This window comes from Rhinolophus ferrumequinum, chromosome 23, assembly GCF_004115265.2.
Source record: "Rhinolophus ferrumequinum isolate MPI-CBG mRhiFer1 chromosome 23, mRhiFer1_v1.p, whole genome shotgun sequence".
Lineage (NCBI taxonomy): Eukaryota > Metazoa > Chordata > Mammalia > Chiroptera > Rhinolophidae > Rhinolophus > Rhinolophus ferrumequinum.
Genome location: NC_046306.1, coordinates 25,177,927 through 25,201,906, shown reverse-complemented (window position 1 = coordinate 25,201,906; position 23,980 = coordinate 25,177,927). Strand labels below are relative to the sequence as shown.

General features: G+C 49.7%; 2 protein-coding genes across 2 annotated transcripts; one reads left to right on the top strand and one right to left on the bottom strand.

The window, feature by feature from the left end:
* Positions 1–3,689: 3,689 nt before the first annotated feature.
* On the top strand, positions 3,690–5,857 carry AVP (arginine vasopressin). Its single transcript, XM_033095024.1, has 3 exons — positions 3,690–3,957; positions 5,275–5,476; positions 5,630–5,857. Exons 1-3 carry the CDS (start codon positions 3,838–3,840, stop codon positions 5,797–5,799), a joined length of 492 nt encoding a protein of 163 aa, XP_032950915.1. The 5' UTR covers positions 3,690–3,837; the 3' UTR covers positions 5,800–5,857.
* A 4,710-nt stretch (positions 5,858–10,567) lies between these two features.
* Positions 10,568–11,553, bottom strand: OXT (oxytocin/neurophysin I prepropeptide). Its single transcript, XM_033095097.1, has 3 exons — positions 11,369–11,553; positions 10,837–11,038; positions 10,568–10,721 (listed from the first exon to the last, which is right to left on the bottom strand). Exons 1-3 carry the CDS (start codon positions 11,486–11,488, stop codon positions 10,666–10,668), a joined length of 378 nt encoding a protein of 125 aa, XP_032950988.1. The 5' UTR covers positions 11,489–11,553; the 3' UTR covers positions 10,568–10,665.
* Positions 11,554–23,980: the final 12,427 nt, after the last annotated feature.

The following is a 23,980-nucleotide window of genomic DNA, read 5'->3' as shown; positions in this document are numbered from 1 at the left end:
TGGGGAGTTAACTGTTACCTGTTCTCAGAAAAGATGGTCTAAGGGTAAGGAAGTACTTTAAAGAATATTTTGAGATTTGGGGTTTAATCTGAAGGCTTGCAACTGTTTGTATGTAAAGATTTCAGAAAATCTTAACCTTTAAATAGGACTTTCCCTTAAGACCTCAATGAGATAGGAAATGGGGTTAAGAATGTCCAGCAAGTAACCTTGGGAACAGGTGTGACTTTCCCAAGGCTAGTACCCAGGGCTCCCCTCCCTCCCTAGCTCCCTTCTTTCCATAATTATTGAAAACCCATTGTGTGGCAAACACTGTACCAGGGTGGGGGCCATAGTACTGCACAGAAAAATAGTCCTTTCTGCTCTGGGGCTTTCATTCTCAAGGGGGTACAGCCATACACACACACACAAATATAAACAGACAAATAAATGGACCACAAGTGGTAGCAGGTGCTATTAAACCCATTGACACAGACCCAAGTTCGAAAATAATCAAGGTTGAGGTGCGGGATGCTGCAGGTGGATGGTCAGGGAGAGCTCCTTTTAGGAGATGACATTTAAGCAGCCAGGTGAATCTTGGTGAGGACAGGTGAAACTTCCAGGACACAGAAACAGTAGATTCTGAGATTCCAAAGCAGGGGTGGAAAGAATCAGATAGATTTCAGAGATAAGACTAACAAAGAGTGAGAGAAAGAGAAGACGGGTTTGGGGTGAGTCTCAGGTTCTGGGAGGAGCAGCTGGATGGTGGTGTGATTGCAGAGTTGGAGAACCCTGGGAGCAAGCAGGGAAGCAGCTAAGAATCAGGAGTTGAGGGCCGGCCCCGTGGCTCAGGCTGTTGGAGCTTCATGTTTCTTACACCGAAGGCTGACGGTTCAATTCCCACATGGGCCAGTGCCAGACGGCTCAGTTGGTTGGAGCGCGGGCTCTCAACCACAAGGTCGCCAATTCGATTCCTCGAGTCCCGCAAGGGATGGTGGGCTGTGCCCCCTGCAAATAACAACGACAACTGGACCTGGAGCTGAGCTGCGCCCTCCACAACTAAGATTGAAAGGATAACAACTTGACTTGGAAAGAAGTCCTGGAAGTACACACTGTTCCCCAATAAAGTGCTGTGCCCCTTCCCCAATTTAAAAAAAAAAAATCATTAAAAAAAAAACCAAGAGGGTGGTACCAATGGAGCTGAATAAAGCATATTTTTAAAAAGGACACGTGCTCAACCATGTTAAATGCTACTAGCGCATTGTGGAAAATGAGAACATAGACATGACCACTAAATTCGGCAATATGGAGGTAATTTATGACCTTGATAACAGGAGTTCAGTGGACTGCTTTGGGCAGAAGCCGGCGTAGAGGGTGTTGAAGAGTAAATGTTGACTTCTGAATAAAAATGGCAGATGGACTACATACATTGAAAAACCAAGGCAGTCATTAACTCCAGGGAACTCAAAAACTTGTTTAATGATGGAAGAATCATCATAATATACCACATGGCTTAGCTTGGAGGGCTTATTTGCCGTCTAGCTCGTAATGCTGATCTAACCACTATCACATCATTACATCAGGACAGTGGCGGTGGCAGGGTCGGGAAAGACTGGAAAAAAAATCCTCCCTTTTAAAACAATGTGTGAATCAAGATCATGAGCTGAGGTGTAGGAGACAGAAGGATGGAGAAAGTGTGAAAAAGTAATTTTGGAAAGGGAACATATAAGGGAAGTATAGGAAGCGTGTGAGGTATCTGGAGGGTCCACGTGATGTATGAGGTGATAGCTTTACAGTATATTTACAGCCAGTCAGCACAATGATACTTTTTCCTGCCTGTGTGGGTTCCAAGAAAGTGGTATTGGGTGTAGCGGGCGCTCTGGCCTCTGTGTGGAGTTGGGGTTTGGGGTCTTCCAGGGGCTCTGGTGTGAGAGGCAAGTCTGAGAATACTGATCCTGTCGACACAGCTGGTCAGGACATGGGTGTCCTGGTCTGTCCTAGGACCTGTGCCCTTCAGTCAGTGAAGCCCCTCTGTTCAGAGGGGAACTCAAACCTGAAGTGCAGACAGGTAAGGTGCTGGGCCAAGGCCATGCAGCTGGCTGAAGCCAGACCCTGACCTCCCACCCCACCTCCGGCCGGCCTGCCCTCCAACCCACAGAGACTCAGGAGGGCAACAGTTCAGACCAAGCTTCTTTCTAGGTCATGAATAGAATGAAAGTGTTCCTCTTGGATTAACCCAGGAAGATATTCTCTCTGGAAAAATCTCTTCAGCTCTTAGTAAGAATAATGGCATTAATAATACAATACTACCTGTAATAAACTTTACAATGGTACAGGCATTTGTTTAAAGCGCTTATATGTTACATGATTTCAGTCCTCACAACAGCCCTATAAGGTGGCTGCTAGTAACTTCCCTATTTCACACTAGAAAAAAGTGAGGCACAAAGGGACAAGTGATATGCCCAAGTCATGATGTTTCCAGCAACAGCGGCCAAACTCCAACAGACCGTTGGGCTCCAGCGTTCTCACAGTTCTGAGTGTGGGAGGTCCCCTCCCTGGGATGCTGGACCCCTCAGGGCACTTGGTGGGGAGGAGGCAGCCTTGGCCCCCAAGACTTCCTTGAAGGACCTTGGAGGAGACCAAGAGCTTGGGAGCTGGGAGAGTTGGGGGCTGTGCAAAGCCTAAGAGGTAAGGTGGCTAGCCTGGATCCAACGACCAGAGGGGCACTATGGTGGCCTGAGGGAAGGGGGTTTGTGGCTCTTCAACCCACCAGTCTGGGGTCATGAACCAAAGGCTGCTTTCTCAAGCTGGGCCCATTTGCTGTGGTTCCGTCCCTCCCCCAATGCCTCTACCTCCACCCCACTCCTAAGATGGTGCCTGCCCCGGTCCCCACTAACTAGGGTCCTGGTGGGGGCAGGAATTGGGCCAGGTTGGCTGTCATGTTCCACAGGGCTCTCCCCCAACCTTTGAATCTCACTGGGTCTGGATTTCCCTTTTCCCTATAGCAGTTCCCCTACCCCCACGTTCCTGCCTGGAAGGGGAGTGATGGACACATGCCAAGGAGCTGTCTCCTGTCTCCGAGTTCTTGGGCTTTGCGCTGGGTGTGTGCGTGGGATGGGAGCATCCCCAGCTCCCCCCAGGAGCCTGTCCCACCCACCCTGTGGGAACGACCCGATTTCATGTTAGCCCGTTGCCTCCATGACTGTGGCCGCCCGGTCCATAGGGCTGCAGGCAGCAATTTCCTTTCATGGTGCAGCCAGTATAAAGCCCTCTCTCCACATCACCCTGGGTGTGTGCTCTTCTCCGTTACTTATTTTCTCACAGGGCTGACCCTCCTGATGGGGTCCCACACACCCGACAGCCCCTTCCCACCATTCCTGGGCCAGACTGAATTCTAATCCTTACACACCAGGCCCTCAGGTCCCCCACGCCCCTTTCTCACAGCTCTGTGCCAGGGGATGGAGGCTGTAGACCTCCAGCTTCTTCTGGGCATCCAGAAAGCTTGGCGACGGTCTCGAGGTGACCCTGGTCTGTCCCTCTCCCTGAGTCCTGAGAACCGCAATCACAGTCACAGCAGCTCCTGTCACACTGCGACCATACTGCTGCCAGTGACAGCCGTGAGGCCAGCACCCCTCCCCCATCATCCCCTGCACAGACAGGCCCACGTGTGTCCCCAGGCGCCTGAATCACTGCTGACGGCTTGGGACCTGGCGGCAGTGGGCTCCTGGGGAGCCACTGGGGAGGGGGTTGGCAGCCACGTTGTCACAGAGGGAACACCTGCAGACATAAATAGGCAGACAGCGAAGGCAGCAGAGCACAACCCACAAAGCAGCACCGCACGCTGTGCCCACCTGCGCCAGGATGCCCGACACCGTGCTGCCTGCCTGCTTCTTCAGCCTGCTGGCCTTCACGTCTGCTTGCTACTTCCAGAACTGCCCGAGGGGTGGCAAGAGGGCCATGTCTGACCTGGAGCTGAGACAGGTATGACTGTGGCCCATCTCAGCGCTGCCAGGAAGGGGCAGAGCCCCAGGGCTGGCACCACAGTGCAGGGGCTGGGAAGGAGGGAAGTCGTGGGACAGGCAGGCTTTAGGGGAATGCCGAGCAGAAGAAGGGAGGCTTGGGGAGGCCGGGCAGAGGGGACCAGGCTGCCAGGCAAAGCAGGACGGGCTGCAGGGCTTCCTAGACACTGTCCCCATCCAGACAAGGGATGCAGGAAAGAGAGGTTTCCCTGGTTCCTGGGCTTGGGGCTGGATCAGGGAGAACTGGGCAATAGGCCTCCTCTGTGCCCACGAGACCTCTCAGCCAGCACTGGCTGGAGCAGCAGAGGCTCTGTCCTACCCAGCGCTCCACGCCTCCCCTATCTAGCCCTCAGCCTCTCCTAGCCACCCCTCCACCAGACCCCATACAGACACTGGCCATTACTCTCAGCTTGCCTGAGTGGGAGGTGCTCCTCTAGCATCCTGTAAGGAAGTTCTTCTGGGTACCTAGCCCAATTTTCTCATGCTGCCTATCCAGTCAGTTCCCTTTATTCTATTTTCAGCACAGCTGAAGGAAATCCAATCACCATGCTCAATTTCAATTCTGTGGAGGCTACAGGTGCCTCAATTTTGAGCTATTGAACAAACTAGAGTGGGTAGGTGGGCAGACTACCCACTACCCTTCCCTCTGCTTGGTGCCCTTGGAGGCCTGAGTCACCTAGGTGCCTCCTGCCCACCTGTAGGGCTCAGGCTCTTGCCACCCACCTGGTTAGTCCATAGGCAGGTGAGCAAAGGCCCGCCAGCTTGGGGGGCGGGGGCCAGGCAGGGCAAGGCCAGAGAGGGGACAGGAAATGGGAGGAAGGGCATGGATGTGTTTGGGAGAGCAGGGCAGGGGCCCTCTCTGCATGGGAGGTGGTGGTGCTAGAGATCAAGCTTGATTCACGGGGCAGGAGATAAAGCTCTGCGTTAGGCAGAAGGTGGTGGGCAGCTGAAAGGGGTGCAGCCACGGAGGGCCCAGAGCTGAGGAGGAAGGTCTTTTCCAGGATGTAGCCCAAGGGAAGCCCCTCCCTCAGTGGGGGGTGGAGGAGATGATGCTGAGGGCTCACTGAGAGGATCTTCCCTCACCTGAAAACCAGAGGAGGTTAGGAGGTGTTGGCTCCCCTCCTTTGGCTCCCCTCTTTGGGGCCAAAGCAGCGCCAGAGCGACCTAGAACCTCTGGAGCTCCCCTGCCCGACCTCCCCGCCCAGAGGGGCCCTGATCTGGGCCCTGACGCCCCCACCTCTGGCTCAGCTGCACGGCTCACCCCCTGCTGTCCCCCCAGTGCCTCCCCTGCGGCCCCGGGGGCAAAGGGCGCTGCTTCGGGCCCAGCATCTGCTGCGGGGACGAGCTGGGCTGCTTCGTGGGCACGGCCGAGGCGCTGCGCTGCCAGGAGGAGAACTACCTGCCGTCGCCCTGCCAGTCGGGCCAGAAGCCTTGCGGGAGCGGGGGCCGCTGCGCCGCCTCCGGCATCTGCTGCAACGACGGTGAGCGGCCGGCGGGGCCCGGGGTCGGGGTCGGGGGCGGGGGCGGGGGCACCGGGGTGGGCGGGGATGGCCCTGGGTCCCTCCAGGTGGGCCGGCCTGGATCTGGTCCGGGGCCTGGCCCGTCCTCCCGCGCTCAGCCCTTGCTCCGCGCAGAGAGCTGCGTGACGGAGCCCGAGTGCCGGGAGGGCGTGGGTTTCCAACGCCGCGCCCGAGGCAGCGACCGGAGCAACGCGACCCTGCTGGACCCACCGACCGAGGCCTTGCTGCTGCGGCTGGTGCAGCTGGCGGGGGCGCCCGAGCCCGCCGCGCCCGGCGTCTACTGAGCCCCGCTCCGCCCCACCCCGCCCTCGCAGCAGGAAAAAATAAATCTTTTAAAATGCACTGGTGTCTGTCTGTCTCTGAGGGTGGGGAAGGAAGAGGACGGTTGGGTAGGGCTCGGATCCCCCCAACGCGCGCGCGCGCGCGCGCGCGTGTGCACACACACACACACACACACACACACACACACACACACACACACGCCGACCAGTTCCCGAACCGAAATCGTGGGCAGATCCACCCTAAAGAAGGGACAGACCCCGTAAGGGAAGCGCTCTAGGGCCAGCAGAGTTGTAGATAGAACTAGGGACAGGCGTCCTGGGACCTGGGGACAGGGGAGGGGAGCGCCAAAGCTGAGAGTGGCCCTGCAGGGATTGGGTTGGAGGTCTTCAGGCAAAGGGATGGAAGTAACGGCAGAGGAGGGTCAGACATATGTGGACAAGATAGCAAGAGAGAGACAGACATGGACAGTGATAGAGAGAAGGCAGAAGGGACAAGCCAAAAAGTGACCAGGAGTTCTGTCCCCATTTACATCCCAGGAGACTGAGGGGCAAAAAGCTTGAAGGACCCACCCAGGTCCCCAGATTTCCGGTCCAATGTCTATTTCATCCAAGGCTGTGCCTTGTGTGTATGTGTGGGGGTGGGGGGTGGGGAGAGGGGACCACAGCACCCCAGACTCAGCAGAGGGTCAGGTGCTATGAGTCCAGTTAGCATGAGAGATACAGCTCACTGAGACCCTGGCTCCACGGCCACCCACAGATACCACCATGCAAACCACACACGTACTCGGGCACAGACAAGAAAATAACTATTAGGGACATGCCCTGGGATCCATGACTACGATCACAGATACACATTCAGAGCCCCAGACACACGGAGAGAAACAGACACAATACACTCAATGACAGGCACATGTACACACACACACACACCCTCAAGTTAGCTCCCAACACAAGAACCTTCCACCCTTTGACACATGTAGCTGCAGGGCAAAGATGTCTGTTATCATTCCCCGATGTTCTTCTTTGTCCCTTTTTGTCCCCTCTATGCCATCTGCTCCTTAATCCCCTTTTCTCTGACTCCCTCACCACTACCCCCAGCTCCTTGGCCCTCTCTTGCTTCTCTCTTTGTCTCCCTACACCCCGCTCTTGTTTCTTCTGTCCCCTCTCCCCCTGTTACCTTCCATCCTTCTCTCTCTGCCCGCTCCGTTCTCTGCATTCTCTTGGGATGTCTTGCTCTAGGTTTTGGGGCCACAAGAGGCTGCATCTCATCCAGGATCCTCTGCTGACTTGGAGGCCAAGGTGCAGCACAGGTGGAGAGAAGTCACTCTGAGCCCTGACCCCACATCCTGACGTGGGGCAGAGCCTTGTGACAGCTTCTGCCAGCCCTGGCTTGGCCCAGGCTCCAAGCCAAGGTCAGGCTCTCTTCTGGTCTTAGAGCTCCGCTTTGCTGTCACCCCTGGCCTGGCTCAGGAGGGCGTGGGGGGTCAAAAGGGCTTCTCTCCCTCATTAGCATAGGCTGAGGGAGTCTCTCTCCTGCCATGTGGTTTGTCTTTTGTGGTCTTTTCAGTGCCTGTAGGCTCTCAAGAATCTCTGTCCTACAGGGTCCCCAGTGCTGATACAGTGTGTGACATAAAAACAAATCACAGCAATACATGTTCAGTAATATAGTCGCTGTTTTTAGTTTTCTGCGGTGAAGCTCACCTCTGATGTTGCCCACAGCCCTCTGGGGTGCACACATAGGCATTTTCATTTTACAACTTAGTGTTATTTCATAATCCACATGTACTGATTTGGACCACTTTTAACAAAGTAAATTTAGGACATCTTTTTATATCAGAACATTTACTACTACCATAATATTTTTGTTTTTTAGCTTTCATTATGAGAAATTTCTAATATACTTAAAAGTAGAGCCAATGGACAAGACCCCTCAGGTACTTACCCCGCCTTAAGCTTCAACAATTATCAGTGTGTGGTGGCTTGTTTCATCTCTACCCCAACTCTCCTCCCATCCCCAAATGATCTTGAAGTCAATCCCACCCTCATACCATTTTATCTGTAAACATTCCAGTATGCATCTCAAAAGATATGGACTCTTCTTAAAAACACGACCACAGGCTATTATCACACACACAAAACCCAAACCAAAACTCAATCATATATTAACACAGGCATACTTCACAGATATTGTGGGTTTGGTTCCAGACCACTGCAATACAGTGAATATTCCAATAAAGCGAGTCATAATCTTTGTGCTGGTGGAGGGTCTTGCCTTCAATTTATAAAAAACACAGCATCTCTGAAACATGATAAAGCAAAGTGCAACACACCAAGGTATGCCAGTATTATAAAATATTTAGGTACTATTCAAATTTCCCCAAATGTTCCATGAATGTATTCTTTGCAATTCATTGATATCTGAGTCTGTTTTTTTATTTTAAGACACAAAAGAGCATATCAATCCTCATGACCCTTCTACCCTCTTATTTTCCTGAACTTCTTGTAGAGAATGACTTCCAACCTTTTTATCACATCCATTATAAACAAGTGTAATCAGATGATTTCATTGTGTTTCACCTCGAGTCACCTTGCCTGTTTAATTACATATTAAAATAATATTATTTTGTAATAAGTTAGTTTCCTTTTCTCTATATTACTGCCAGGACTAGTCATATATGTTTTGAAATTGTGTGTAGATAGGCATATTATCTAGGAATTTTATTACCGGGTAGTAAAGTGGGTTCACAAAGTACTAATTACACAAAGAGGGAGTCGGGAACCACTGCCCTGGCCAAACCCCAAGCACTTTGTAGGTTTGAAGGGGTCATTCCTACAAGGACCAGAGGCCATGGGACTGAGCCAGAAAGAAAAGTGAAGAATGACAGCCAGCTCGCTTCTGCGCTGGTTGGTCTGGTCACTGAACATCTTCATACTTTTCCTCAGCAATTCTCCCAGCTCATCCACAGGACCCAGCTTGATGCCACCTCTGGGATGTCCCCAGGAAAAGAGGTGTCAATCAGACCCTGTGTTTTTTGAGGCTAGAGAAGAAAACACAGCCAGCCTTTGAATCCTAATAAAAGAATGGGACAGTGAATGGGGTCTCTGAGGGGGTGAGGGAACCCTGAACTTAGTCCCAAGATGGGGAAAAGCTGGATTGACACCCCTGTGCTCTGTGTAAGTCACTGGGGTGTGGAGGGTATGCAGGGCACTCAGGACAGAGAGTGAGGTCACAGGAGGAGATCCCGGACTTGCTGCTGATGTGGAAGGTGGACGCTCAAGTTGAGAAAAGCATAAATCTGTAAACACATGTCCTGTGGTTGAGGAGTATGGTTCCCTCTGTGTGGTTTCTAAAGGATCACAGAACTTCGACAACTTTCCTCAGATACACATTTGTGTGTACCCGTACATCTCCATAGTGGATTTGAACAGGACTCCACTTTCAGTCATCTCTTGTTTACGTGACTAACCCCCCAATTCCCCTCAGATGCGGGGGCAGAGGAGGAACCCACTCTCACAGCCTCAGCAAGAACCCCAGTCTAGGTTGTTGTTGGCCATTGTTGCTTGCAAAAGCCTCGTCTCTATTCTCTTCATACCTCTTGGTAATAATGATCTTTTTCTCATTTAAAAAATTTTTTATTCAAGTGTAATTTACATACAAAAGTTAACAAATCACATGTATGCAGTTTGATGAATTTTCATAAATGGAACACATCTGTTTTAGCAGCTCTTAGGCCAAGACACAGAATATGACCAGCACCCCAGAAGCCCCTTTACACCCCTTTCTGTCACTACCTTATCCAAGACCTTTAGCACCAGAGCTTAGCTTTGCCCATTTTCGTAATTTATGTAAAAAACAAAACAAAACAAAACATTTTTACAGCCCTCTTTAGCATATTTTCTCTCTCCACTCCATCTGTGGGTTTGGGGTGCAGTCCTCCAGTGTGTGAAAGCCATAGAAACATTTTTTTTTTTTTTTATCACTAACAGATAATGATGTGCTCCTGTTTTATTTGAAGTGGAAATGTGGGCACAGACCTTCTGGAATTGCTGGCCCCACAGCGTGGGGGCGAATGGGGTATGTTCTGGGGGACAGGCTTTAGGCTTTTGTTAATTCCCAAAAGGGTTTCTGGTCCAGGAAGATATGAGAAGTAGGTTGAAGGATTCTCTATGTCGGTATTATTTCGGTGGCTGTGGGTTCTCAGGAACTGGTCCTGCAGTGTCCTCAGCTTGACCACCTCTTCTGAGTCCCAGAGGCCTCCTGTGGCGCGCCTGAGAGTCCCTGCTCTTTGGGAACCTGAAGGCCCTTAAGCTGCAAATGGGGGCAGTATCCTCCCCCCAGCCCTCAGGTGTGGCTCAATGGCTCCAGCCTCCTTCCAGATGTCAGGAAGTCATCCGTTGACCACATCCCCTTCCTCTGGTTGCCCGTTAGGCCCCTTTCCCTGCACCACACCCTGCCTTTGGACCTTTGAAAGTTCCTCTCAAGTCCAGCCTGCTGTAGGCCCCCAGCCCTTTTTGGAGCCGGAAGCTGGGGGCTGTTTGTATCTCCCTCGAAGCCGGCCCTGTTGTCCCCCTCCTTCTTCCACCCACCACGGATGGCGAGCGGGAACAGCGTGCCCTCCCTCCCCTGGGGCAGCAGGCCTGACTCCTCTCCCTTGCTTTACTCGGGAATATCGGCTCTGAGCTGCGGGAGAGCCGGAGACACAGCCCAAACGTGCACTCTTTCACCCCTAGTGTCCTCCCTCCCGGTGCAGACACTGAGACGCGAGTCAAGTTGGAGGGGAAAATCTGCTTTATTTTATTTTAATTATTTCTGGGAGGGCTATGGAGGGAGCAAGGGGTGCGCCCCGACAGTGTCCAGGGCCCATCCGCTCAGCGCTGGGAGAAGGCGGCCTCCGGGTCGCAGGCGGGGTCGGCGCGGCAGCCGTCTGCGAGGAGACACACGGTGTCAGGGCTGTCCCCTCCAGCCCGCCCCTCACCCCGCGTCCCTGTGCGGTTCCCGCGACCCCGTCGGGGTCCGGCTGCAGCCCCGGCCCCGCTCACCCGGGCTGCAGCAGATGCCGGAGGCGGCGCAGCGGCCCCCGCTCCCGCAAGGCTTCTGGCCCGACTGGCAGGGCGACGGCAGGTAGTTCTCCTCCTGGCAGCGCAGCGCCTCGGCCGTGCCCACGAAGCAGCCCAGCTCGTCCCCGCAGCAGATGCTGGGCCCGAAGCAGCGCCCTTTGCCCCCGGGGCCGCAGGGGAGGCACTGGGGGGACGGCAGGGAATGAACCGGGCGTAGGGGAGGGCGAGCCCAAGTTGGGTCGGGGGACAAGCGAGCCCGGGTGCCTGAGCCGGGGGTGGGGGAGTCGGGGCTCCTCTGGGCGAGGACGGCGGACAGGTGAGCGCCGGGAGTTCGGGGTCGCTGTTTTGAGTCCAGAAGCCGTCAGATGAAAGGAGCCACCACCCACTAACTTCCCTTGGGTCTGGAGCAGGGCAGGGCGGTTGGGGGACTTGGCGCGGGTCAGCGCCGGGAAGGGAGCAGCGGGGCGACCCTCCGGCTCGGGTTCCCTCCAACCCCAGCGCGGCTGGTGCTCACCTTGCGCACATCAAGGTCCAGCGCGGCCCTCTTGCCTCCCAGGGGGCAGTTCTGGATGTAGCAGGCGGAGGTCAGAGCCAGGAGGCCGAGAAGGCAGCAGGCGAGGCTGGGGCCGGCCATGGTGCGGGCACGGGGTCCAGGGTTGGTGGCTGCGGCTATCTCTCCGGCCCGGCCTTTTTATGTCTGGGGCCGCCAGGCCGAGCACTGTCTTAAGAGGGCCGCCGCATGTCTGGTCACAGCGGGTCGCTGCGGGTCAGGCCCTGTGCCTTCCGGCGCGCCCCTTCATTTGCAGGAGCCGGCCGGGTCAAGGTCGCTGCTTTGACTAATGGGTATGGCGAAGATGGGTGGGGGTGGGGGTGGGGAAGGGAGCCGGTGGGGTGGCCTGGGCTCCTAGAGGGAGACAGGGAATATGGGGTGGGGTGTATAAAGCCAAACCAAGGACTACGTAGCTGGACTCCCAATACCCTGGAGGGAGAGTGGGGCGGACCCTGGGACCCCTCCAGGCCAGAAGAGGCTTGGGCAGGGCTCCTCCACCACCTTCTTCACCCACCACACAGGCATCCTGTCTCCTGTTTGGAAAGTCTTTTCCAGAACCCAGATTTCCTGGAACCCACCCTGTCTCCACACCGACACCCTGCACCTGGAACTTGAGTAGGAAAAGATCTTTATTTTCTCTAACTTATCACTGAAATTCAGCCTTTCCTTCAACTACTATGAGATAGGCAACAAATCACAGGGGAATTTGCAATACCTGTGACTTGGTCACAACTCCAGATGATAGATACCCTTCTATCACATTACAGCTGTTGCAAAGGTCTCTAAACGTTGTTTAGACTCACCATCACTTTGAAATTAGGGCGGTGATTGGACCTGCCCCTGTATCTTGTTCATTCAATGCTTTAAATAAAGAAGCACATTGGCGACTCTATCACAAATTTGTTCCAACATTTTTATACCTGAATATAAATGTCATTGGTTTCTTTTGTGATCCCATGTCTTTGTTTTATGCATTTAAAAGCAATGCATAATTGTTTTTCTGCTTTTTAAATATATCTCAAAAAAATAGTTAAAAGTAAAAGAATTACAGCCTGCCTTGGTGGAAGGAGTGTTGTCCAGTGTCGTGACCAGGGAGTTCCTGGTCATGGATCCTCCTTCAAGAAGGGAGTTGTCACCCAGCTGCTGGAGTGTGGTCCACAGATGGCCGTTGGTGCAGGGCCTGCCTTTGCAGCAGAGAGGCCCCTGGCCTGAGGTCACACCTTCCCAGGTGGCCCACATTGAATAACTGGTCCATTCTGGCCCATTGCTGGGCAGCTCTGAAGGGCTATTTCAGCTCTGGGCCTCCCTGTGGAGCCACCTGAGGCCCACAAGGGAAGTTCTCCCTCTGCTGAGTCCTATTTCCATCCTCTCCCTTCCACAGGTGTGGGTCTCAAGGGCCCTTGATAATAAACATCCTGCATATTAAACGCCATCTCATTCTGCTCCCCGAGGAAGCCAACTTGCAATAGCACAGAGGAAATGAAGCCAATGGCAGAAAAAACAGACTCAGCAGGGCCAGTCCCTTGATGTCAACATGTCAACCCTATGTCAGCTGTCAACCCTGGGGATAGAGGGGACTGGGACAGCACCAGCCAGTCCTGCCCTCTTGTTAACACTCCCAGATGAGGGTGCTGATGCCGCCGGGGCAGAGCAGGTCACAGAGCCTGGCTGACCCCCAGTCACTGGGGTGGGCTGTGGAGCACTGAGGAGCTGGTCAGGCTGCCCTGGATTACCAGTCAGCAGCCAGTCTTAATTCTCACCCAAATCAGCTCATTGGCATTGCTGGGCTGGAAGGCCAAGAACTTGACCCTAGAGACAGCAATAACGAGGCCTCCCACAGTTCTCTGGGCACACTGACCTCACCAAAGTTAACACATGCACATAAATTACCTCAGCATAACGGCCCCACAGGGCCGGCATTGGCATTCCTTTATCTGTTCAACATTCCTCACTTGAAGATGCACCAGGTCCCAGAACAGAGGCTTGAAAACATCAGTGAACCAGACAGACAAAAACCCCTGCCCTCAGGGACTGATATTTGGGAGGCAGGGTGGAGAGGTGTTAAACAATAAACATATTTCAGCAGGTTAGGAGGCCATGAGTGCTACAGAGAAAAAGAGGGGCATGTTGTAATTTTCCTCAGAATGTACAGTGTAGGCCTCTTTGTGAAGGTGACACTTGACATTTGAAGGAGGTAAGGAAAGAAGCCATGTGGATATATGACATTGGATTCATTTTCTATTGCTATGTAACAAATTACCACCAATTTAGCAGCTTAAAACAACACCCACTTTCTACTTTACAGTTTCTGTTGGTCTGGGCAGGCTCAGTTGTGTCGTCTGCCTCAGGGTCTGCAGTCAAGATGTCAGCCAGGCTGCATTCCTTCTGGAGCCCGGAAGAATGTTGGCAGGATTCATTTCCTTGTGTCTGTAGAACTGATGGTGGCTTTTTTTTTTTTTTTTTTTTAGATTTTATTGGGGAAGGGGAACAGGACTTTACTGGGGAACAGTGTGTACTTCCAGGACTTTTTCCAAGTCAAGTTGTTGTCCTTTCAAGCTTAGTTGTGGAGGGCGCAGCTCAGCTCCAGGTCCAGTTGCCATTGTTAGTTGCAAGGGGCTCAGCCCACCATCCTTTGCGGGAGTTGAGGAATCGAAGAGGCAACCTTGTGGTTGAGAGCCCGCGCTCCAACCAACTGAGCCATCTGGCCACCTGGGAGCTAAGCGGCAGCTCATTGACTTCATTCTAGTTGCAGAGGGTACAGCTCGCTAGCCCATGTGGGAATCAAACCGGCAGCCCCATTGCCTAGAGCTCACGCTCTAACCAACTGAGCCACCCGACCACCCCCGATGGTCACATTTTTATTCCAGGCCATCAACAAAGAGTCCTTGGTGCATTGAGTCTCTGAGTACAGAGAAGCCTCTTTTAAAGGGTTCACCTGATTAGGCCAGCCCACTAGGATTGCCATTCTTTTAACTAAAAGTCAAAACTGATTAATCAGAAGAATTGGGACTTGAATTACATCTGTAAAATCCCTTTGCCTTTACCAATGTAGGAGAATCATGGGAGTGGTACCCATCAATTTTACCATATTCTTATATTCTTCTATTGGTTAGAAGAATGTTACAGGTCCTACTCACATGCAACAAGAAATTACACAAACGTGTGGATACCAGGGGCTGGCATCCCAGGGGCCAATTTAGAATTTTGCCTACCATGGAGAGGGAGTATTCTAGGCAGAGGAAATAAGCAAGTACTGAGGTCCTGAGGTGCGAATGTATCTGGAATGTTCAAGGAACTGCAAGGAGGCCAGTGGGACTGCAGCAGAGTGACCTAGGGTCGGAACAGTCATGTGGGACTGGGTCACATAGGGCCAAGTGGAATGGGGAACCAGAGAAGGTTCTGAGTTGGGGAGTGACATGATTGGATTTACATGTTATAAGGACAGCTTTGGATAGTAGGTTGTGAAAGGATCACGGGCAAAGGTGAAAGCCAGGAAGCCGGGAGGAAGTGACGTAGCAATCCCTGTGAGTGATGATGGCCAGCTGGACTCAGGTGGAGGGGTGCGTGTGGGGAGAAGGGATCCCATTCTTTGGAAGGAGGTTTGGGGTTTGCAGATAGGTTGGATATAGGTGGAAGAGAAAAAGTGGAGTCAAAGAGTCCAAGGCTTTTGGCCTGAATAGTGGGAAGGACGGAGCTGCCATCAGCTGGGATGGACCCTGAGGGTGGCACAGATTTGGGTTGGGAAAGACAGGAGCTTGGTGTGAACCTACAATATTTGAGATCTCCATTATACTTCCAAAGGAGACTTTGAGCAAGCATTTGGATATAAGAGCCCAGAGTTCAGGTGAGGGCTAGCCTGAAGATATATAGATTTGAGAATCATCATTACCAATATTTAAAAGCACAGACCTGAGTGAGATCTCCTAGGGTGATGAAGATGGGGAAGAGGAGAAAGGGTCAAACCTTGAGTAAACCCAGAGAAAACAGAGTAGGAAGTGAAGACAGGGTGTCAAGGAGGAGGAAATGATCAGCTGTGCCAAATGCTGCTGACATGAAAGTTGAACCTCTTTATTCAAACAATTTCAATAAAGTATAATTTATATACCATAAAATTCATCCATTGTAAATGCACAGTTTGATGCTTTTTAGTAAACAGTTGCATAACCATCCCACGATCTAGTTTTAGAAAACTTCCATCTCTGAAAAAGTTCCCTTCTGCCTGTTTGCCATTACTGCCTGCTTCCAACCCACCCCCACCCCACCCCACCCCGCCCCAGGAAACCACTGATGTAGATTCACCTTTTCTAGAAATTTCATGTAAATGGAACCATACAGTATGTAATGTTTTCTGTCTGGCTTCTTTCACTCACCATAGTGTTTTTGGGGTTCATCTTAGTGATTGCATGTGTCTGTAGTTCATTCCTCTGTATTGCGGAGAAGTAATCCAGAGATGGACCACATTTTGTTATCCATTCACCAGTTGATGAACATTTAATTGCTTCCAGTTTTGGCTATGATAATAATCTTGCTATGAATATTTATGTACAAGTCTTTGCATGAACATGTTTTCATTTCTCTTGGGTAGGTTACCTAGGAATAGAATTGCTGGGTCATATGATAAGTGTTCCATTAACTTTTTAAGAGGTGAGCAGGAGGTGCTTGCTTAAGGGGAAGTGCTTGCTGCCCAATGGTCCTGGTGCAGAGCCAGTTGAAGCCCATGGAATGGTCCCCCAGCAGTGGCTGGAGGAAGAGTAGGGCTCAGAGGATTTTGAGATGGTGCAAGAAGGTATCCCACACAACCTTGGTTTTCAATGCTGAAGCTGCCTTTTCTGTTCTTATGCCAGAGTGGCTCAGCGCTGCCGATGGAAATCTCACAGCTACAAAGAGTGACAACAGCGCTGGCTAGCAGTATCAATTTCAGCGAGGCTCTCAGTACTGTTCATGAATTATTTTTCTTTGCTGAGGCTGACCATTCTCTCCCACGCCACTGGCTATGGGGAGACAGCCCCACACATTGGTTGTAGATTCAGAATATAATCCATCCCCAGGTGTTGTCTGTGAGCTGGCACCTACTCAGCCTTCACTAAGTTGTTTGCTGATCTCCAAGGCCAGCTGCTTCTGTTGGATGGTGCGTGGTAAGACCAGACAATCCATTGCCTCTCCTTCTTTTCCTATAAAGGGCTGTCATGCGGGAAACCCTGCTCACTGCGCCACTTGTCATGCGAGGCAGCCTGCGGGGTCTCTGGTCCTGCTCCCTGCATAAGAACGCAGGACATGGAGAGGCCAAAGAGGAACACCCACGGAGCCATAGAGAGGGGAGTCATACCACTATATTCTCGCTGGCGGCTGGGTTGGAGACACAGAAAACGAGCCACACTGTCCGCAACCCGCCGTCCTAACTGCAATCTGCGCTTGCCAGCCACCATCTCCTTGCTAGCCCCAGTTTACTGCTAGCGTAGCCACGGCCGTTATATTAGTGGCCAATGGCTCACTGATTACAGCTGACGGCCAACTAGCCACAGCTGATGGCCATCCAATCACAGTTGATGGCCATTTACTACCTGAGCCAGCACTTTTCCATGTGAGGGCGAGAGCCTGGAAACTGCTCTCTGGGACTCTGTCCCCACAAGGGCGTTCCTTGATTAAAAGCAATTTAGTGGGGCCTTTTCACGAAGATGGTGCCGGAAGCGAAGAAGGAAGCCCCCACCTCTCCCAAAGCCAAAGCAAAGCCTTTGAAGGCAAAGAAAGCAGGGCTGAAAGGCGTCCACAGCCACACACAAAAAGGATCTGTACGTCACCCACTTTCCGACCTCTGAAATAGTCTCAGAAGAGCGCCTCCAGGTTAAACAAGCTTGACCACTGTGCCACCATCATGTTCCCCTAACTGCCATATCAGCATGAGGAAGATAGAAGCCAACAGTACACGTGTGTTCATTGTGAGTGTCAAGGCCACCAAGCACCCGATCACGCATGCTGTGAAGAAGCTCCATGACATTGATGGGGCCAAGGTCAGCACCCTGATCGGCCTGATGGAGAGAAGAAGGCACAGGTTCCCCTGGCTCCTGACTATGGTGCTTTGGATGTTGCCAAGAAAATTGGGATCATCTAAACTGAGTCCAGCTGGCTAATTCTAAATATAAAAATTTTTCACTGTAAAAAAAAATCAGCAATTTGGCGAGATATCTGTCATGCTGTATGAGGCATTCAGTGTCTATAAATGTTGGTGCTGGCAGTGGCTGGCTGGGAACGGTGCCCAACGTTGGTCTCAGCTGTTGGGTTAGGCTCTCAGCAGTGGTGGCAGCCAGGTCAGCCTTGGTGAGGGAAAGTCCCTGTGCTTGAACCCACACGCAGCCTCAGTCCCTGCCGTCATGACCGCTTTGTTCATGAGTCCACTGAGCAAGGATTGGGGTGAATGTGGATAGAGGATGTCTGATGTGCCCAAGTCACCTTGTCCTCCTGATTCTTGACAACAACTTCTGCAGTGGGTCCTTTGGGTGAGCTTCCAAAGAGGACACAAATATTCTCTAACTTTAGTTACATTCTGAGAGGTCCATCCACACATTTCCACAAACCTCCATGTTACCGTCCCCAAACACAGTCCTACTAAGTCTCAAGTCCTTTATCATCCAGCCAAATCATTAGCTACTTGTCTGTCCCTAAGTTTCCCTCTAGTTCCAGGTAAAGTGGTTGCAATGTAATGTTTCAAGTATTGACAGCTGGAGAAATTCATCTCCTTACTGTCCTTCAGGCCACTCAGGAGCAAGACAGCAATACCACAGCCATCTGGATATGAGTCGTCGGAAAACTGGACTCCATTTTCCCCCCGTTTTGGTCAACTGGACATTTAACACTCCCTATGAAATCAAAAACATGAGTTGAGGGAGGAGCATGAATTCAGGAAGAGTCTATCTGCCCGTGCTGCTTATCTGACCCACAGCTGACCACACATGCATGAGCCCAACCAAAAGCAAAAGTATCATCCAGCTGACCCATAGTCTTTTGAGAAGTGATAAGTATTTATTATCTCAGACAACTAAGGTTTGCAGTGGTTTGTTATAGAGAAAAAGCAAATTGATGAACATCTGAAGTCTCAACATTAGGTGGTATCTAGCAGGGCTGGTGGGTAAGGAAAGAGCTGTTTTTCAAGAGGAGCTTGTGATTTGTCAAAAAGGGTTATATCTTTGAAAACCCTAGGGACTTCTGATGTGAGATCCCGCTGGGGCTGGACACAGGCTCCCCCAGCATTCTGATCAGCTATGGCCATCTTGAGCATGAGAGGACCTGCTGGGTAAAGCCTAAAAAGCAGAGATGCCCGCCTCCCAGGTGGATCTCCGTGGTGTCCTCTTGCCCTGGATGACCCTCAAAGCCGACCACCGTTCTGGTCCTGGTAAATGGTCAGAGCAGCACTTTCAAATGTGGCCAATGTAGATGCCAAAATGCAGAGGTCCACTGTGTACAGCATCTCTTTTTCAGGGACAAAGGATACAAGGCATGCAACTCGTGCATCAGTTTTGGGGGTGGGAGGGGTAGAGAACAATCTATTTTGTTATTACTATAAAAGCAACACATTTTTACATAAAAGAGTGCATTCATATGATGCCTTTTCCACTTTCGTGGCCAACAAATTTATGTAGTCACTTCTCACTATATCATCTTGTGCTTGTGATAGGGAATATTTCTCCTTTACTTTTATTTATCAGAGTAAAATTTATTTGAGGTGTGATAAAAAATATGGTGAATATTTAAATAAAAAAAATTTTATTACAGTAAAAGACACATTGCCATTAAGCTCCCTCAAAACATTCCCCCTTGCTTTGAACACATTTATCCCATTATGTTTGCTACTTTCTGAAGCAGTTCTGGAAGTTCTCTTTCATGAGTGTCTTTAATTGTGCTGTCATGGCTGCCTCGATGTCCTGAATCAATTCAAAACATTTTTCTTTCATGGTCATTTTGACTTTGGGAAAGAGCCAGAAGTTGCATGGTGCCAGATCCGGTGAATAAGCTGGATGAGGACACACCATAATGTTTTTATTTGACAGAAATTGCTGTACCAGAAGTGATGTGTGACACGTAGCATTGTCATGATAGAGGATGAAACTGTTTGCCCTTTTCATGTTAATGCATTGTTCGTGATCCATGATTTATGGCACACTTTAAAACACACCTTCTCTCAACCATAGCTCACACCTGACTGACTGCACCAAACAAGTTGAAATTTGTCACATATTGTTACTAAGGTTCGACGCAATGCTTCCTGTATTGAAAATTCCTGCCTTTCCATTAACTGGCACTCGGCAGCAGCATTTACAGTATTTTTTGATCACACCTCTATAGAACAATGGGAACCTTCATACACTGCTGGAGGGAATGTAGATTGGTACGACTACTTAGGAAAGCTGTTTGGCAATATTACTAAACTGAACATACACACCCCATATGATCCAGCAATTCCACTCCAGAAATACATACATAATGAGCATCAAAAACAAGGATGTTGATCATAGTGGCACTATTTGTAATAGCCCCAAGCTGGAAACAACCCAGATGTTCATAAACAGTAAAACGGAATAAATAAATGTATACAATAGAACACAGTAGCCTCCCCTTACTTGCAGTTTTGTTTCCTGTGGTTTCAGTTACCCACAATTACCATAGTCCAAAAATATTAAATGGAAAATTCCAGAAATAAACAATTCATAAGTTTTAAATTGCATGCTGTTCTGAGTAGCATGACAAAATCTTGCACCGACCTGCTCTATTCTATTTAGAACATGAATCATCCCTTTTTCCAGCATACCCATGCTGTATACATTCCCCCCCTGTTAGTCACTTAGTAGCTGTTTCAGTTATCAGATCGCCTGTTTCAGTATCACAGTGATTGTGTTCAAGCAACCTTTATTTTACTTAATAACGGCCACAAAGCACAAGAGCAGTGATGCTGGCAATTGGACATGCCACAAAAGACGAAAAGGGCTTCCATTAAGTGAAAAGGTACGCATGTATACAAAAACAAACATAGTATGGGTTCCGTACTATCTGTGGTTTCAGGCATCCACTGGGGGTCTTGGAACATTTCCCATGGATAACGGGGACTACTCTAGTCAAATTTACCAATCTTATCCTTTACATTTTTGGGGGCTCTGTTACTGTCTTGATGAGACTGCCCTCTGCTGGAGGTAAGGGGAGATGCAGGGCAGATGTTGGCCTCCAGAGTTTCACTCCCAATTTGACTGTATTTAGCACATAATTGTTAGTTCATAGCATGAGTTTGAGGCCATTCTCTAGTTTCATTAAAAATAATAATAATAACAACATTTAACGTGTATTTAGCACTTACTATGTCGCAGGTACTGAACTCAACTTTACATGAATGTCTCAATTGCCACAACAATCTTCTAGGTTAATACTAATATTACCCTGTTTCTCCGAAAATAAGACCTAGCAGGACCATCAGCTCTAATGTGTCTTTTGGAGCAAAAATTAATATAAGATCCGGTATTTTATATTATATTATATTATATTATATTATATTATATTATATTATATTATATTATATCATATCATATCATATCATATTATACCCGTTCTTCTATTATAGTAAAATAAGACTGGGTCTTATATTAACTTTTGCTCCAAAAGACATATTAGAGCTGATTGTCCGGTTGGTCTTTCTGGTTGGTCTTATTTTCGGGGAAACACGGTATCCCTACTTTACTTTTGAGGAAACTGAGGCACAGAGAGACTAAGAAATGTTCCCAAGGACACTCAAGTAGTAAGAAGCAGCTGGGACTCAAACCCTGGCAGATTGCACTAGGCTTCTAACCACTAAGGAAGCCTCTCATGGTGCTTTCTCTATTTTCAATTTATTCATATGGATTTCTGGATTGCACCAGTGAGTGGGGCAATCATGTAAACAGTCCCATCTCTCTTGGAGATGTTTTTTTACAAGGTCTTTTTTTATTTTTATTGGGGAAGGGGAACAGGACTTTATTGGGGAGCAGTGTGTACTTCCAGGACTTTTTTCCAAGTCAAGTTGTTGTCCTTTCAGTCTTAGTTGTGGAGGGCGCAGCTCAGCTCCAGGTCCAGTTGCCGTTGTTAGTTACAGGGGGTGCAGCCCACCATCCCTTGCCAGAGTCAAACCGGCAACCTTGCGGTTGAGAGTCCACTGGCCCATGTGGGAATCCAACCGGCAGCCTTCCGAATTAGGAGCAGGGAGCTCCAGCTGCCTGAGCCACTGGGCCGGCAGGCCGGCCCTACAAGGTCTTATTTTATTTCTATTATAAACTCACAAAAGGCCCTGGAACCAAAATTGGGCCAGGGAGCTGTGTCCGACACAACTAGACTGAGAAACAATGGTTTGAACCGGAGTGGGGGTAGGGGGAGGCGGAAAAAGGGGGGGGGGGAAGATATATTTTAATGGTGACTTTTGCCAGACATTAAATTGAAGATATTTTACATGAAACCCTTCCTGACAAATACAATTTGTTTTCAAAAGTTGGGATTAAACTATATTCATTTTTAGACAAAATTACATTTAAATGTATCAGCATATTTTTCAGATTAAAAAACAAGCTAATGATATGCTATGTTTGTAGGTATTAATAACTTTTGTAAAATTTCAGAAAGTATAAATCCCTAATTGTCAAAATATATTACTATCCCAAATTTAATTTCATCTTATTTTAAAAAGTCCCCACAAAATAATTCTGCCTATCCCACTCTAAGTAATTTGTGAGAAACAGTGCTTCTAAGAAATAGTTTTATACCCATTATTCATCTAAAGCTCTCAGCTCCACAGGAGACTGGAGGCCTACACACCATATTTCCCAGACTTCCCTGCTAGCTGGCTTCCACTATGACAATAACCTAGGAATTACTGGCAAAAGATCTGTAGTTAAGGTCAGAGGAAGGGTGAATCCATGGTTCCCTCAGCTTCTGGGGCACCTCTGGCACCTGCATGGTACCAGTGGTGGGTGACTGTGGCTCCTGAGTTCCACAGGGGCCCTGCAGCTCCAACAGCAGCAGAGGTGGGTCAGCCAGCACAATCACTTGTGGGCTCTGGCAGGGACAGGCTGGTGCCATGGCTCACATTTATACTTGTTATGAATTTCCCAGGCACAAAATCCCACTCTCAGACCATCTCTCTCCTTCAGTAGTTAGGATTTTAAAGAAAAACAAATAAGAGTGTGAACTATAGCACAACTTCCCAGAGAGACTTTTAACCACTTACCCTCAGCAAGGGGAAATGCCCAAACATTTGGGGAAGATTTTTGGATGTCTGTGACACATAGAGCCTGTGGAGTACTGGGCTTATGCAGCTCTGACCTTCATGTCGCTTTACTGCCTTTTGTGGCAGTACACTGGGATTCTTCCTTACAGGTTCTTGACCTCAAGGCCTTGTAAACCCAACTATGAATTTGACTCAGTGTTGTTTCTCGACATGGATGTTCACTTTCAAATAATTCATTAAGCTTCTTCACATTTATGGTTTATGCACTTACCTGCACTGAGGAGATATTCATTAATGCACCCAACAAGAGAAATGGGTGCATCGTCACTAGGCCTACCTTTCTCAGGATTTTGGGGTTGCAAGCATTGCTTTTTTTTTTTTTTTAAAGATTTTATTGGAGAAGGGGAACAGGACTTTATTGGGGAACAGTGTGTACTTCCAGAAATTTTTTTCCAAGTCAAGTTGTTGTCCTTTCAGTCTTAGTTGTGGAGGGTGCAGCTCAGCTCCAGGCCCAGTTGCTGTTGCTAGTTGCAGGGGGCTCAGCCCACCATCCCTTGCGGGAGTCGAACCGGCAACCTTGTGGTTGAGAGCCCACTGGCCCATGTGGGAATCGAACTGGCAGCCTTCGGAGTTAGGAGCACTGAGCTCCAACGGCCTGAGCCACCGGGCCGGCCCAAGCATTGCTTTTGACTTCCTATTTGGGAAGGAAAGAGTTCAAGCTTTTTTCTTCCTGCCTGAAATGCCTTTATTTCAGCAGCCAAATGGGCTTGTTTCCTAGGTATCCATTTCACCTCTGTACTTGTGTCAGGGAAATAACCACAGGGTAAGTTCAGGGGGAACTCTTACAAAGATTTCATAAAATATTGAATACCTGTGATTGTATCCGTGTAGAAAATTTGGAGTATACTAAAAAAACATAGGGACTAACTTTAGGCTTACTCAGGTCTAGTGTGGCCTCCATGATTAGAATAAAGAGGCACCCAGCTCCCATTCATATGGCAAAATATTCTCCTTCCTCGTCTGCTTGGACCACTGCAGGCAGTCTGTCTTCACCTGGTTGCCCAAGAGGTAAACGACTCTCCAGGTCTGTACCTCATCCTCAAGACCTTGACCACCCACTCCCAAGACGTCACAGCAGTCTGCCTCATGGACACCATGCTGCTTATCCTGAAAAACTGGAAGGGGTAAGAATCTGGGTATCTTGGTAAAACATCTATGCTCAACTGGGGAGATAAATCCTGGGGAAAAACTGCTCACCCAGCGAAGTTCCTGGGGGTCAGCCTCCCTCTCTCCGCAGTGAAACACAAATTGCACTTCTCTGCCAATCTACCTTCTACCCCATT

What these genes read in the sequence shown, in the direction of transcription:
- OXT (XM_033095097.1), bottom strand. Translation starts at nt 11,488, where the DNA reads ATGGCCGGCCCCAGCCTCGCCTGCTGCCTTCTCGGCCTCCTGGCTCTG. An exon ending in TGGACCTTGATGTGCGCAAG is followed by an intron (nt 11,039 to 11,368) that starts GTGAGCACCAGC and finishes CCGTCCCCCCAG; the next exon opens with TGCCTCCCCTGCGGCCCCGG. An exon ending in CGGCATCTGCTGCAGCCCGG is followed by an intron (nt 10,722 to 10,836) that starts GTGAGCGGGGCC and finishes GTCTCCTCGCAG; the next exon opens with ACGGCTGCCGCGCCGACCCC.
- AVP (XM_033095024.1), top strand. Translation starts at nt 3,838, where the DNA reads ATGCCCGACACCGTGCTGCCTGCCTGCTTCTTCAGCCTGCTGGCCTTC. An exon ending in CTGACCTGGAGCTGAGACAG is followed by an intron (nt 3,958 to 5,274) that starts GTATGACTGTGG and finishes CTGTCCCCCCAG; the next exon opens with TGCCTCCCCTGCGGCCCCGG. An exon ending in CGGCATCTGCTGCAACGACG is followed by an intron (nt 5,477 to 5,629) that starts GTGAGCGGCCGG and finishes TGCTCCGCGCAG; the next exon opens with AGAGCTGCGTGACGGAGCCC.